This window comes from Apiotrichum porosum (assembly GCF_003942205.1).
Source record: "Apiotrichum porosum strain DSM 27194 chromosome Unknown scaffold_11, whole genome shotgun sequence".
In the NCBI taxonomy this organism is placed as follows: Eukaryota; Fungi; Basidiomycota; class Tremellomycetes; order Trichosporonales; family Trichosporonaceae; genus Apiotrichum; species Apiotrichum porosum.
In genome coordinates, this window is record NW_021167118.1 from 531,643 (window position 1) to 546,284 (window position 14,642).

Below are 14,642 nucleotides of genomic sequence, written 5' to 3' on the forward strand. Positions count from 1 at the left end.
GTTTCCAGCAATTCCCGCCTAATGATGGATCACGTGATTAAAGTAGGCTCGCCAACGGCACGCACCGAGCTTCCATCTTCCAGCTTCCAGCTTCCAGAGAGCCCACACCGTAGGCGCCCGCAGTCGGCAGTCGCCACCCAATGCACCCAATGCGATCTCCCAAGTCGTCGCGGCGCTCACGCACCTTGCACATCTCATCCGCATCACCACTCGCACTCGCACTCGCCATGGCCAGGCGCAAAAACGGTATCCTCGACGACGGGTCTGATTCAGACGGGTCAGCAGGCGCCGGCTCGGACGACAGCTTCAACTCTCAAGACGACGAGGACTCGCGCGCCGAGCGCCGTTTGTTCGAGCACAAGAGGAAGCGCCCACGGACCGGCGGCACAGGCAAAGCAGCTGCGTGGGAGGGCGTCTTTGGAGAGGACGAAAATGCACCCCGGCATCGTTCTCGCGGGGGCCTAGGTGCTAGAGGAGGCAGGACCAAGGGCGGCGATGGTGCGCGGACCGACTTCACAAAGTAAGTCGACATCAACAGAGACGGCAAAGCTCCCAATACTGACACCTGCGACAGAGCACCAATGTTTGTCCCCAAATCTGAACAGGCCGACATGGCTCAAGAGGATTCAGACAAGCCTCATACCACCGACATTGAGGCGGTCGAACAGCCAGAAGCCGACTCTGAAGACTCAAACTCGGGCGATCAAAGCGAGGACTCTGACAACGGATCGACTCGAGCCCCTTCACCCCGAGTCCGTGACGCCGGTGACTACGATGACGAAGACGCTCGTCCACGCGTGGGTCTTGGGTCAGTCAAGTCCATGTTTGCCACTGCCAAGCCGGCGGCCTCTGGGTCCGCTTCTCCAGCTCCAGCTGCGGCAGAGCCACCGTCAGCCTTTGGCAGGTCAGTCGCCGCAATGCGGCTCTTTGAAGGCGGAGAATCTTCCAGCTTTCAACCTAGCCGCTCATCGACACCGACTCCTCGCCCTGCCGGGAAGACTCATGAACTCACCAAGGCTGAGAAGGTCCACTTCAGCAGCATCTCCAACAACTTTGGCGCCAGGATGCTCGCTCAACAAGGTTGGGCTCCGGGCAAAGGTCTCGGTATCAATGAAGATGGTCGTGCTGTACCCGTGGCTGTCGGACGCGTGGCCCGCGGTGAGGGCATCAAATCTGGTATTCGTACCGAGGACAGCAAGCGTGAAGCAAGACGGCGTGGCGAATTGGTTGAGGAGGAGGAGAAACCAAAAGGCGGCAAGAAGAAACCCGCCAAGTTAGACGGGCCGTCTGTTTCACGGGACGGATGGAAGAAGCAGAAACGCATCAAGGTCAAGGTCGAGCACAAGACGTATGAGCAACTTCTGGCCGAGGAGGACACGACCAGGTCGGGTGTAGGCCTGGTGTTGGATGCCCGTGGTGGAGAGGTGCGTAACTTCGAATTGCAATTGCTGACCAGGAAACAGATCAAGGAGGTCGAGTCGCTGTCAGAGTTATCACTTTCCCCCTGGGGTCCAACTTCTGAGGCCTCTCAGCTTCCCGAACTGCGTCACAACCTTCGCCTTATCCTCGATGGGTCAAAGGGCGAGGTCGCAAATTTGATACGCGAGGGCAAGTCTGTTAACGAGCGAAGGCGATGGAGCACCAGAGAAGACGAGCGCGCACGCCAAAAGGTTGAATCAACGGCCGAAGGTACGTTACACTTCACCTATAAAGGAGCTGACTGTTTCAGCCATTGACCGCCTTGCCAACGTTCAAGCCAAGGCGGCAGAGATCTCCGCTCTTACGACCGAGGAGTCAAGGAAAGAGAGTCCATCATTGAAAGGATTGGAGGAGGCGTTCGACAACATGATTGTCGGCCTCAAGTCAGAGTACAAGACCCTTGCGCTCGACGAAGTGGTGGTCAGCTCTATCGACTCGGTGTACAAGAAGGCGTTTGCGACGTGGCAGCCATTCGACATTTCGTCCGACGCACTGCTGTCTGCGCTCAAGCCCTGGAAGAAGGCCTTCAACCTTGCCGACGAAGATACGATGGACCAGTCCAAGGAGCGTACCATGACGGCATGGGAGGCACTCCTCTGGCACCGATGGCTTCCAAAGGTGCGCTCCACTCTCAACAACGAGTGGGATGCTTGGGACCCATCGGCAGCGGTGCACCTCGTGGAATCCTGGGAGCCGATTCTTCCCTCGTTCATCCGTGACAACGTCATCGACCAGCTCATCCTGCCGAAGGTGATGGATGCTGTTCAACAATGGACTGGCCGTCCTGGTCCCAATGGCGATGCCATCTCCCTGGCGTCAATCATTTTCCCGTGGCTGCCACTTCTTGGGGAGCGTATTGACAGCGTTATGGATGAAGGCAAGCGCCGCATCCGATCCGTCCTGCGCAAGTGGAACATCACCGATGGCGTCCTCAAGGAACTCCTCCGGTGGAAGAAGGATGTAGGTGCACCTTTGCCATCGGCCACTGACTATTATCAGATTTACTCTTCTTCGGAGTGGGACAAGCTTATCAGTGAACATGTCATTGGCAAGCTGGGTTCGACAATGCGCGATGATTTCACAATCAACCCTAGGAATCAAGACATGAAGCCCTTGGTCGACTGGGTTCTCCCGTGGCATCCCCTCATCCGGCCCTCAACCTATGCTCGACTTTTCGAGCTCGAGTTCTTCCCCAAGTGGCTCAATGTCCTCTATTTGTGGTTGGTCCATCCAGGTTACAGCGGCGACGAGGTGGCCCAGTGGTTCGAGATGTGGAAGGGAGTCTTCCCTACCGAAGTGTTGACCAATCGCTCCATTGCTCATGGCTTTGACGCTGGCCTGAAGCTAATGGACGAGGCACTGGCTTTGGGCCCCGAGGCCCCAACAAAGTTACGGAAGCCCAACTTCCAGCCGCTGCCCAGCAGCTCCAAATCGACAAACGGCACAGCCAAGGCGAGCAAATTTGCTCCTCGCGTTGCCATGGATGCCCACCAAGGAGACATCACCTTCCGTTTCCTTGCCGAGCAAGCCATTGCTTCCAACGATCTCCTCATGCTGCCTCTTGGCAAGTCTCACTCGGTCACGGGCAAACCTCTGTTCCGCGTTGGCAAAACGATCGAGGGGAAGGGCGGCGTCACCGTGTACTTTGGGGACGATGCGGTGTTTGCGCAGAGAGACGTCGGCGAGTTCCGTGCTGTCACTTTGGACGACCTGGTGAAGCGGGCCAGCGCGTGATAGGGAAGTCTGGAGTGGTGCGAGATTTAGGAGGCATTAGGAAAGGTGGAGGTTGAAATGACATGGCATAAATTCCCGTCTGATACCACCCTGTAACGTCTGAGCATTGCACGTAACATGAACGAGGACAATGTTGTCTCCATAATCAGTTGCCTTGGGCGCAGTGACATCGGCAAACAACATTCAGAATGGGTATCCTACAGAAGATAGAAGATATTGAGAGTACGTTGGCGAAATGGGCTTATGACCGGAGCCTACCAGCTGACGCTTTGATCAACAGAGGAGATGGCCAGGAGTGAGTGGACGGCAACTACATCCCGTCGAGCTCAAGCTGACTCTTGCAGCGCAGAAGAAGTTAGATAGCCCTTTCCGTTGCGATACCTCTTACTGACACTATTTCTTTTATCCTAACAGCAAGGGTGAGTATGTCCGTGTGGGGATGGCTACTGACGGGCAGCGACGGAGTATCATCTCGGACTTCTCAAGGTACTGAGACATACCACTGTTCATGACTGCTCATGATCGTCCTGCTGACACATGGACTTGCTATTAGGCTAAGCGTGAGTACCAGAAGAAGTAGCCTTGCTTACATTTCAGTGGCCAAGTATCGCGCTCAGCTCCTCGAGCCCGAGAAGAAGGCGGCGAAGGGCGAAGGCTTCGACGTCATGAAATCTGGAGGTACGGGTTCTTATTCCTGGTTACGCTAACTGCTAGACGCCCGCGTCTGTTTAATTGGGTTTCCCTCGGTTGGAAAGTCGACTCTTCTCTCCAAGGCAACCAAAACTGAGTCGGTTGTCGGCGCATACGAGTTCACCACTCTCACTGTAGGTGCAATTGAACTCTGCGCTGTTAGTTGACGATGCCTAGGCGATTCCCGGTGTGCTCGAATATGAAGGCGCGCGTATCCAGCTCCTGGACCTGCCTGGTATTGTGCAAGATGCCGCCAAGGGTCAGTCTCCTGTGACAACTGATGTCCATTGAACTTGTCTGACGGCTCAGGTCGTGGCCGTGGTCGTCAGGTGGTTGCCGTGGCCAAGACTGCCGACCTCATCCTGATCATGAGTAAGTTTGGTTTGCATAGTTTGTTGCATACAGCTTACGTATAACAGTCGACGCAACCAAGTCAGATGAGCAGAAGGCGATGCTTGAGCTTGAACTGGAAGCTGTCGGTATCCGGTTGAACACTGCAGCCCCCGACGTTGTCTTCAAGAACAAGACGGCCGGTGGAGTGAGTTTAGTCGAACTTTTTTTTTTTTGAATATCCCTTGTGCTGACGCTGGAAAGATCACGGTCAGTAACACAACCTTCACGCGCACTGCTGTCTGACCCCGGAAGATCAACTGCACTGTAAAGCTCACTAAGACCGACGAGCGCACCATTCGTTCCGTTCTCCAGACTTACCGAAGTACGCTACTGCCCGATAGTCGTCGAACAACGTGCGAGTGCTGACGCCCCCACTCAGTCCACAACTGTGACGTGATGATTCGCGAGGATGTGCGCAATGCAGAAGGGAACGATGCAGTGCTGACGTTTTTTTTTACAGGTCACCATTGACGAGTTTATCGACGTCCTCCTCGGCACACGAAAGTATCTTCCAGCGCTCACCGTCATCAACAAGATCGACGCCGTGTCGATGGAGACTGTGGACCGGATGGCTCGGGCAGGGGATGGCAGGACTGTCATGATCAGTTGCGAAGCCGACCTGGGTCTTGACTGGCTTCTTGACAGCATTTGGAAGGTGCGTAACGCCACAATATTTCGAGTGAGCATCACTAAGCCCCGCAGGAACTTGGGCTTGTCAAGGTGTACACGAAGAAGCGCGGAGTACAGCCCGACCTTTCCGACCCCATTTGTTTGAGGGCTGGTGCCACCATCGAGACTGTCTGTCACGGCATTCACCGCAGCCTGGCGTCTCATTTCAAGTACGCGCTGGTGTGGGGCAAGTCGAGCAAGTTCAACCCGCAGCCTCAGAAGGTTGGTTTGACACATGCGGTTCACGACGAAGATGTCGTCAGCATCTTCACCAAGTAAAGTCCCAGCCCTCTCCGTCTGGTGGTTCTATTTGTTGGTTAGACAGTTTGCATTGTGTAAGGCAAGGGGTTCGAGATGTCACGCTGGTACGAGGGATTCATCACGGGAAATTGAAAACAATAATCTACATGCAAAAATAGTGACAACAATCCTCTGGCTTTAGGGGGGGAGGGGGGCATCCAGTCACTCTCACAGCTTCAGCCCAACCTGGCTGCGGATAACCTCGACGCGCTGCTCAACCTCTGTGAACCACTCCAGGGCGTGGGTGGCTTCGCGAGCAGTCTCCTCGCTCTGGCGGACAATCTCGCCACGCGCCTCAAGAGCAGTGCGGAAGCGCTCACGCAGGTCCCAGGCAGCCAGCCGCATAACCTTGCGTACCTCGCGACCGATGCGCTGCGCCTCGGCCTCGAAGAACGGCGTCTCGTCGGCGTCGTCGATGGCACCCGACGAAGTAAGCAGCTCGGAGCGAAGGTGGCGGCCAACGTTGCGGGGGATAGTGCGGGGAAGCTCGTAGATGACGTACGCAATAGCACCAATGGCCATGACACCAAGAGCAGGACCAGCCCACTTGCGCACAACGGGGTTGGAGGCAAGGTCTGAGAGGTGCATGGCGCTCTCAAAGATTGTGCGAAGAGCCATGGTCTGGCTGCCAGCCATAGAGAAGGCACCGACAGCCAATGAAGCAGCACCAAGGCCACCCACCTCACCTGCCATTGAGGCGGGAATGAGGTCGCGGAAGGCAGACTGCTTTCCAGCCTCAGAGGGCACCGAGTCGGTCAAGAACAGAAGGTGTTGCAGGTCGAAGATGTCCGAGACCGCGACGTGCGAGAGGGCTGAGTTGCCAGCCAAACCGAGACCGACGTACTGCAGACCGGATGTGCGACGGCCCTTCTTGGCAGCGTGGTTGAAGAACATAGCGGCGGAGTTGAACACGCGCTTCGAACGCTCAACATCGACCGGGAGGTGCTTCTCGCCAAGTGTTGTGATGACTTTGACAGCCTCTGTAGTGGCGACACGAGCGTCGTCTTCGCATTGGCGTACAGCAATGTCCAGCGACGCGAGGAGGGCACGGCGTACCTCGCCGGCGTAGTCCCAGGCACCAAGAAGTCCTGGGTAAACGGGCATGTCGAGACCCTTGGCGAGTTCACCACGGCCGACGCTGTCGAGAGCGTGACGGAGGGAGCTCTGGGAGGCAACAATGGCCTTGGAGGTGACGACCTCCTCTTCACCAACGAGGCCATCCTCAAAAGTGTCCTTGCCGCGCTTCATGCGGTCAAGTTCGGGCTTGACACGATCGACCTCGGCCAGAGCGCCGTCACGCTCTTGGGTAGCCACGATGGTGTTGGCGGAAGCAAGGAGCTCGACATCAGCGAGGAGGTGCGTAATGTAATTCTGAGCGGGGCCCAGCTTGGACTTTGCGCGGTTGACTAAAACGAACGAGCGGAGAGACTGTTCGAGATGAGAAAAGGCGGCGTCGACATCCTCGGCATCATCCGAGCTGTCATCGAAGCCAAAGGCGACCTTGGCCGAGTCGACAAAGTGAACAAGATCCTTGGCGTCCTCATAGGTCTCGGGGCTAAGCTCCTTGATCTGCTCCATGACTGCGCGGCGACAGCGCTCCTTGTCACGGATCTGGTCGAAGCGGTTGACGACAATAAAGAGGTGCGCCTTCTCGTGGCCAGCCTGGATAATGAACTCCTTGGCCGAAAGGGTGAAGTGGTTGGCCGCTGAAACAACAAAGACGACGACGTCAATCTCCTCCTGGCGCGCAAAGTTGGCGGTGGTCTTGATCGAGTCACGGTTCAGACCCGGCGCGTCGATGAGAGAGATATCGACCACACCATTGTGCAAAATCGAGGGGTTGGTAACGTTCTTGGTCTCGCGAAGGAAGACGCGCAGAGGAGGGGCTGAAGGGTCGTTGTCCATATCAGTGGCAAGCTTCTCAAGCTCCTCAATGGGAGCCACTGTGAAGGTCGACGGGTCGAGGGCATCATACTTGGAGTCCAAGTTGAGAATGTGAATCTCCTCCTTGTCGTCGTTCTCAACCGCACTGACGACTTCGACGAAACGCGTGGTCAATGGCTGCTGGTCGGTGGGCATTACCTCAGAGCCACGAAGCAGGGCGTTCACGAAGGTCGACTTGCCCGCGTTGAGATCACCGGTTACCAGAACGCGGGAATGGGCATCATGGATACGAGCGTGGAGCAGGCTGAGGTGCGAAAGGGAAGCGGTCAGACGGGTGTCAATCAGAGCCGAGATGGAAGACCGCTCCAGCTGAGAAATAAGAGCCTTGGCGTGACGAGTGGCACCAAGGTTGAGGTCGAGGTGAAGGATTGAGAAATCCTCCTTGACACTGGCCGTTTCCCCTGCGACATCCTCCGACATGGAGTTGGGCTCCGCTGTCATGGGGGCCAATGTAACCGAGCGCTTCACCTGGTTGCTTGTGCTGGCGGTCTCCTGGAGAACAACCTCGGTGTACGAAAGGGGCTCGTCGGCAAACGTGAGGGTCCTGCGGTTGGGCGGACGACGAGCTGTGCACAGTCAGGGGCAATTCTCATTGTCGTCGTACGGCGAGTTCCGACTTACACTTGGCCTCGTCGTCCGATGCGATCGTGTTGGGAGCGTTTTGGCTGAAGTGGGGGTAGCGAATCTTCCATTCACCATGGTTGAAGTTCTTCAAGTCGGCAACCAGATATTTTGTTGCGTCGATGGCAGACGAAAGGCTTTAGCAAAGATGTCAGTGAAATAGATCAACGCCATTGCACGTCCCCCGCGCACAAAATAAAACTAACGTCGTCTGTTTGTCCTCGTAATCACGAACCGCAGCAGTACCTGCGATGCGCGCCTGGATCGAGGCGGGCTGGAGGCCGATATGGGTCTCCTTCTCATAGCGAGGAGACCCGGGAGGGGTGGGGTTGGGCTGCATGGCGAAACAATGAACCGCCAGTGGCGACGCCTAATATGTGCGCAGAAACAGTGCCGAGTGGGGTGTGCGCGTTGCCGGTGGTGGCGCAGAGGTGACGGCTAGACGACGTTGACTGTGGGAAGGGGGATGGTGATGGTGGTGAAGAGGATGGTGATGAGGAAGAGGGAGACTGAGAGAGTGTGGGGTGTTGTCAGGTAAGGGCTTTGCGAGGGTTGTGGGTGGTTGTCGTCGTCGTCGTCGCCGCCGCTCGGACGCTCGGGTGTGCTCGCAAGGGGTGGGGCCGTGTGGGAGTCGTCTCTGTTCTCTGCTCACTCTCTCTCACCCCACGGTCGGCAAGCGGCACCAATTCGGCGAAAAGGGCGCGCGCCTTTTTGCATTGTGGCGGGCAATAGTCACGTGACAATGCATGCAATGCAACACCCCCACGTGGCACAAGGACGGAGTCTAATCGCAACCCACAGACGTGACTGCTTTCAATGATTCCCATGTCAACAACACAACCCGAGCGCGCGCGGGGTCTATCCGTCGCTAACACTCTCTCACACACTCCACACCTACCTTCAAACCATACCCCAACCTCATCCTCCACCATGGCGGCCCTCCTGGACACCCCATCACGGGTGTTGAGAAGGGTACAACAGTACGAAGACATGGAACTACCGTCGCTCCCCAGCTTCCAGCACGACATTGATTTTGAGAGCGACCAGTCGGACCACTTTGACAACAGTTACGACGTGTCGATGTCCATCAAGGATGTAAACGTGAGTGCCCTCGATACGTTTACACTGTTGAATGCTAACGTGTGCGCATACAGGATATGGGTACACCATACATCCCTCGCTCCTCCCTTTCGCCACCACCGACCGAATCCACCATTGTCCCTCGCTCTCGTACCCCCCCGCAGCTGGCTTCACCCCTCCCCGCGGGTGATACTCTTCTCGATCAGTCAGTATTGTCTGGCACCCATGCCGGATTTACCTCAACTCCCTATTCGGAGCAGTTCAACTCTAGCGTTCCGTTCTTGGAGGACCTTTCGGCCTCTCGGAGCCTGATTCGCGACTCGGATGTCGCTCCTCCCCATACCGAGGACTGGGACAACACATCTGCGTCGTTTCGCCTTCCGGCCCCCTCAGCCGCTTCCGAGCTCCAACAGGATAACACCGAACTTGCCGATCCGTCACTCCCGCAACCCTCGTTCTTGTCTGATCAGTCCCTTGCTGCGACTCCTGTCCCTCGTCATTTCGACGCCCGTACCAAGTCGGCATCGCCTCCAGCCGCCATCAAGAGTCCGCTCCTCACAGAGGGAACAGGCAGCCGTATACCCAGTCTGAGCCGCAGCGAATTTTCGGGCACGGATAATGAGGCAACGACTCCAGAGGGCCCAGACCGCTTTGTCGAGGCCCCACCCAAACCCACGGCGGTCGACGCTGACGGTGGCAACTACGAGTTCAACACAACGATGGCGAGTCGTGCATCCTTGGAAGACATTACCGAGGGTATGGATGCGGTTTCGCCTGCGAAGTCAAACACAACTTCCAATCAGGCCACGCCGGCAGCGATGAGGTACATGGACATGCCGTCTACGGCGGCAAGAGCTGCGGCCACACCGTTCCCTAATGTGCACGGCAACGCGCTACGGGATGTTACCCCGGTATTCCGCAACCGTGCCCCTTACACTCCATCCCCGGACTACTCGCCTTCTGCTGCCGACCCCAGTACCCCTCGTGCTCCTTTAGACGACGCCGAAAGGCGTAAAAGTCACGTCCTCTCAGTGCTCGCCTCATCGTCACTCCCTTCGCGCACCAAGAAGCGCAGCACGCCGTTCCCAGCGCGGCGAGTTTCATTGGCGCCAGAAACCGAGTCAATCGCAGAAGAGAGTGGTCTTGGTATCACCTTTGCCCGCTCCCTTGTGGCAGATGACACCTTGCAGTCGGTAGCAAACGAGTCGTTTGTCTCCATTGCTTCTTCTCAGGATCTCACCATGGACCGTCGAGGTTCACGCGCGCACAACCACCAGCGCGGCAACACGTCAGTTCCCAACATTCTCATGGGTGCCTCGGCCACGTCGCCTGGACTGGCTCTCAACCTGGACAATCGCCCCGACGCCATCAAGATCCACAAGCATCTCAACATGATGAACAAACAGCTCTTGGACACCAACGCCGAGCTCGCCAGAGAGGCCGAGGACTGGCGCGACGAGTGCGAGCGGTTGATGGAGATTATGGCAGTCGCTGGGATCGAACTGGATGAGGACGGCAGAGTCATCGACGGAAACTCGACCCGCCGTGGCAAGCATGGCAGTGTAGTCCTCGACACCTCGTCTACATCCGACCTCCACGCTCTCGAAAAGCAGTTGAAGGAGAAGGACGATATCATGGCTAAGCTTCGGACCGAGGCAACAGGATCAGGGGAGGTTACTCTTCTCCGTGCCCAACTTGAAGAGTCTGAGACGGCCCATGCTGCTTTACAGGCCCAGTTTGCCAAAAAAACTGAAGACCACGCCCAGCGTTTTGCGGAAATCTGCACCGATTTCGAAGAGCAAGTTGGCGTGCTTGAGGGAGAATTGGCCACCGCCAGAACTGAAGCAAATCGCCTCCGCGAAAAACACGACTCCCTAACCTCGACTCTCCACGACGAGACGCAGGTTCAACTCCGCGAAGAGATCCACTTGCTGCGTGCGGATCTCAACTACGCGCAAGAGGCTGCTCGGGCAGCTTCCGAACAGGCTTCAGCCGCAAACGAGCAGGCTTCTGCGGCATCCGAGAAGGCTTCAGTGGCGGTCGAGCAGGCCTCCTCGACGCACTCGCAATTCCAGGCGGCGGAGAAAGCACTCCAACTTGCTGAAACGCGGTATCACGAACTCGAGATCAAGGAGAGCGCTCAGCACCACCAATTGCTTGACAGCGAGACCCAACTTGCCGAGTTGCGATTGCAAGTAGAGACTGCCGAGAAAAAGGCGGCAGACGCTACTGAGCAGCTTGCCTTCCTTAAACACGGTACGGCTACGGAAGCCACTCTCGAGGACGAGATCCAGTCGCTCCAGACCCGTGTCCATGGCTTGGAGCATTCCCTCGCTGCTACGGAGCGCGAGGTCGACAGCCAGCGCAATTCTGCCGAGGCGCTCCGAGACACTGTTGAGCAACAGGCCAAGGATGTTGAAACGGCTCAACAGCATCTGGATGATCTCCGTCGCGAGCTGGAGCACGCAAACGCGCTCGTTTCGGCCAAGGAAGAGGAGGTTGCGTCCTTGCAAAATCATTTAGAGGTGGCCCAGATTCAAAAGGAGCTTCCCGCGGACGACCTGCGTGACCCCGGTGACAGCAGCCTCGTTATGGCCCTCGAGGATCGTCTAGACGAAGCTTACCGCGAGATTGGACGCCTGAAGCACGAGGTCAACGAGTCACCAGCTCGCAAATCGGCCATCGAGGCCCGCGATGCACGCATCAAGACCCTGGAGATCGAAAAGTTATCGCTGCAGGAGCGTCTCAAGGGCAAGGAAGTGGCGAGTCCCACCCGCTGGGCCAACTCGATGATGACCTCGACACCCATCGTGAACAAGGCTCTGGCTTCACTGCGGATGCCTGCTACGCCTGGCCCCATGAGAGACGTGAGTTGTACAGAGCAAACTGTAACAAACTGTAACGCTAATGACCTAGATCTCATGGCTGCAAACGACAATTGGAGATTCTAACGAGTCTATCCTTCGCGCTCAGTTGGAACATCTGCAGCAGGAGCTCGATATCGCCAACACGCAGCTGGACCGCAACTTTGGCCGACTGGAGGACGCTGGTCTTGGGGCGTTGAACCTCGCCGAGAAGCTGGCCATTGCAAAGGATCGTATTGCTCAGCTTGAAGAGCAACTTCGCGCAATGGCGCGTGACAACAAACAATCTCTGGCGTCTCTCAATATTGGTCGTACAACGTAAGTTGAGTTATTATCTCACATTGCTGTATTGACTCAAAACAAGCAACGACCAGTTGGAGCGCTCTCTCGAGGCAGTGCGCGCCCAGATGGATGAGCTCAAGTCCGACATGTCAGCCGAGAAGGAGCGCCTTCATGACGACAACCGCCGACTCCGCGTCATGTTGAGCGATCTGCAGATCAAGTGCGACGAGGAGCTGGAGTCACTCAGCTTGGAGATGGTCCGTATGCAACGAGAGGCGGACGACAAGGCGACGGACAGCGAGGAGCAATTGCAGGCTCTTCGAAGCGACAAGGATGGCCTGGAAGCCGTAAGAGCCCATCAAATGCACCTCAGCTGACCAGCGCAGAAGCTGCGTGTCTGCCGAACCAGTGTCACGCGTCTTGAACAGGACCTTGCCAGGGCACAACAGTCCAATGACGCTGCTGTCAGGAAGGACAACCGTATTCGCGACCAGTCGGCTGCCATTGCTGAACGCGAAGACACCATCAAGTTCCTCCAGAGCTCCCTGGCGGAAACTCGGGACGAGGCAGGGAAGATTCGTGACACTCTGCGCCAGCGTGTAAGGGCTCTGGAGATTGCGGAACGCCGTGTCTCGGACTTGCAAGCAGAGCGCACCCGCGTCACCCGCGAGCTCGTGGAGTTTGGAGAGGACCTCAACGTACAGAGGCAAGAATGTGCCAAGTTTGGGGCTGAACTAGCTACCCTTCGTCAAGAGCAGGCCGATGGGACAGCAGTGCAGGTAACGAACATGGGCAAACTGGAAGATCAACTCCGGTGGACGCGCAACCGCTTGGACCAAGCTATCAGTCAAGCTCAAGAAGCCGACAGTCGCTGCATCCTGTTGGAGACGCAGGCTGCGGAGCAGGCGTCGCAAAGGTACGGATAACGATATCGTGCCACGCAGCATTGCTGACTGGATAGCCGAACCGCCACCGATGAACAGCGCCACAAGTTCAAAGTGCAGACCCGTCGCCTCTCGGCCCAAATCGAGTACCTCAAGGCCAAGTACACCCGCGAGGCGACTTTCAGGAATGCTCTATCCTTACAGAAGAAGTTCCTGTTGCTTCTTGTAGGCGGAATGAGCCTCAAGTAAGCTTCAGTTGTGGGCTGTTGGCTGACAGCGCAGTGAACAGGCCACTCTTCGCGCGATTGCGTCTATGGGTTACCCAACTCCACCACCTACCCATCCTAAGAGGACCCTAAAGGCGGTCGGTCTGGCTGTACTTGCGCTGGTTCGGGTCAGGCAAGTTTCGAAACACGATGTAGCTGGAGACTAACACGACAGGCGCATGGCGGACCAGTGGAAGATGACCAAGGAGACGCGGTCCATTGGTGTGGCGCGGAAGTAGAGCTGTATACTTCCCTCTTGATACTTTCTTACGAAGAGTTGTGCTTTGAGATACATATTTGTAAAATGCTATGCAGCCCGAGAACTGGTGTAACACGAATGAGTGGCGATGAGGCAAACGGACATAGTGGTTTTGTGTGGAGAGTCGTAGGACATAAACTGCCTAATGATAGGACTGTCAGTCGCTCCCAGGTGTGCACCAGCCATATCCACACAATGTTCGTGAGCTAGGTTGTTTTGGGTGCGATCCTTTGGGTGGGATCCTTTGCGGTTCGGGGAGGCCGTGTAGACAAACCAACCCGTGTTATTTAAGAAAGTAGCTGTGGTAATTAGGGCTATCTCAGAACGTCCTGTACTTGCTTTAAGAGCTTTGACATCGTTGGGATCACTTCAATAATAATTTTTGAACGTTGCGGTCAGCTGTGGTGACTGTCTCAGACGTTGCTCAAGTGCCGCTACATCAACGGGCAATATGAGTGAAAAGTGATATTGTACGTACAGTACAGTACATATATGTGGGTCAAAAAAGATTGGATGGATTTATAACCGTACTCGCACCAGTCTCACGCGGCAACTCACAGAACAAGAGAGGGAGATATATGGACCGATGACATTAATTTTACGGGGCTGTGAAAAAACAGGTTCACGGCGGGGTGGCAAATTATAAGGCGTGTCGGGTATGACAATCCAACTGGTCAGCAAACCAACCGAAGACACGATTGCTGTAAAAGAAGGCTTAGAAAGGTAGCAACAGCAATGGTCGCAGACATACCCAAAACAACCAATACTGAAAGCGGGCTGTGATGCCTCAGCAGCCCACGTGAAAATGGCAAACTAGAGGAATTCGTTTACATCTCTGCTACGTATTCCAACTGAACATCACCGTGCATAATGCCATGAAGACCAAGTTTGCAGCTGGCAGGACGAGGAACGGATGTCGAGGGGCAATTACAGCAGCAACTGCCCCCAGGACCAATGTGGCAACTTCTGCGACCTTGAACAATCTGGAAATGGTCAATATTCTTGGCGGGTGACGGGTACTGACCTTCTGTTTGTCGATAATTCGACTTCTAGGCTGCAGACCTCTACAAATGCGAGTACCGGTAACAGGCCCAGAATGGAATGGTCGTCGGAGAACGATTGTCTCGCCCAAATCTTTCGACCCCAAACAGCTAGAGCAGGAAGATAGAATGGGAGA

At 56.1% G+C, this 14,642-nt stretch overlaps 4 protein-coding genes across 4 annotated transcripts; 3 read left to right on the forward strand and 1 right to left on the reverse strand.

The window, feature by feature from the left end:
* Positions 1 to 227: 227 nt before the first annotated feature.
* Positions 228 to 3,213, forward strand: EHS24_001822 (uncharacterized protein; the record flags this gene model as incomplete). Its single annotated transcript, XM_028617583.1, has 5 exons — positions 228 to 520; positions 575 to 1,424; positions 1,464 to 1,689; positions 1,730 to 2,439; positions 2,479 to 3,213. The coding sequence occupies 5 exons, from the start codon at positions 228 to 230 to the stop codon at positions 3,211 to 3,213; spliced, it is 2,814 nt and encodes a 937-aa protein (XP_028474046.1).
* Positions 3,214 to 3,401: 188 nt separating this feature from the next.
* Positions 3,402 to 5,244, forward strand: EHS24_001823 (uncharacterized protein; the record flags this gene model as incomplete). The annotated part of the gene is made up of 16 exons (XM_028617584.1): positions 3,402 to 3,435; positions 3,494 to 3,508; positions 3,558 to 3,567; positions 3,628 to 3,636; positions 3,671 to 3,677; positions 3,767 to 3,773; positions 3,811 to 3,891; positions 3,928 to 4,037; positions 4,081 to 4,162; positions 4,213 to 4,275; positions 4,323 to 4,441; positions 4,498 to 4,503; positions 4,549 to 4,618; positions 4,676 to 4,707; positions 4,757 to 4,951; positions 4,999 to 5,244. The coding sequence occupies 16 exons, from the start codon at positions 3,402 to 3,404 to the stop codon at positions 5,242 to 5,244; spliced, it is 1,086 nt and encodes a 361-aa protein (XP_028474047.1).
* A 189-nt stretch (positions 5,245 to 5,433) lies between these two features.
* FZO1 (mitofusin) lies at positions 5,434 to 8,170 on the reverse strand (the record flags this gene model as incomplete). The annotated part of the gene is made up of 3 exons (XM_028617585.1): positions 5,434 to 7,775; positions 7,831 to 7,967; positions 8,037 to 8,170. 3 exons carry the CDS (start codon positions 8,168 to 8,170, stop codon positions 5,434 to 5,436), a joined length of 2,613 nt encoding a protein of 870 aa, XP_028474048.1.
* A 590-nt stretch (positions 8,171 to 8,760) lies between these two features.
* On the forward strand, positions 8,761 to 13,445 carry EHS24_001825 (uncharacterized protein; the record flags this gene model as incomplete). Its single annotated transcript, XM_028617586.1, has 8 exons — positions 8,761 to 8,931; positions 8,985 to 11,777; positions 11,827 to 12,092; positions 12,139 to 12,403; positions 12,443 to 12,972; positions 13,018 to 13,185; positions 13,223 to 13,249; positions 13,382 to 13,445. 8 exons carry the CDS (start codon positions 8,761 to 8,763, stop codon positions 13,443 to 13,445), a joined length of 4,284 nt encoding a protein of 1,427 aa, XP_028474049.1.
* Between the last annotated feature and the right edge of the window lie 1,197 nt (positions 13,446 to 14,642).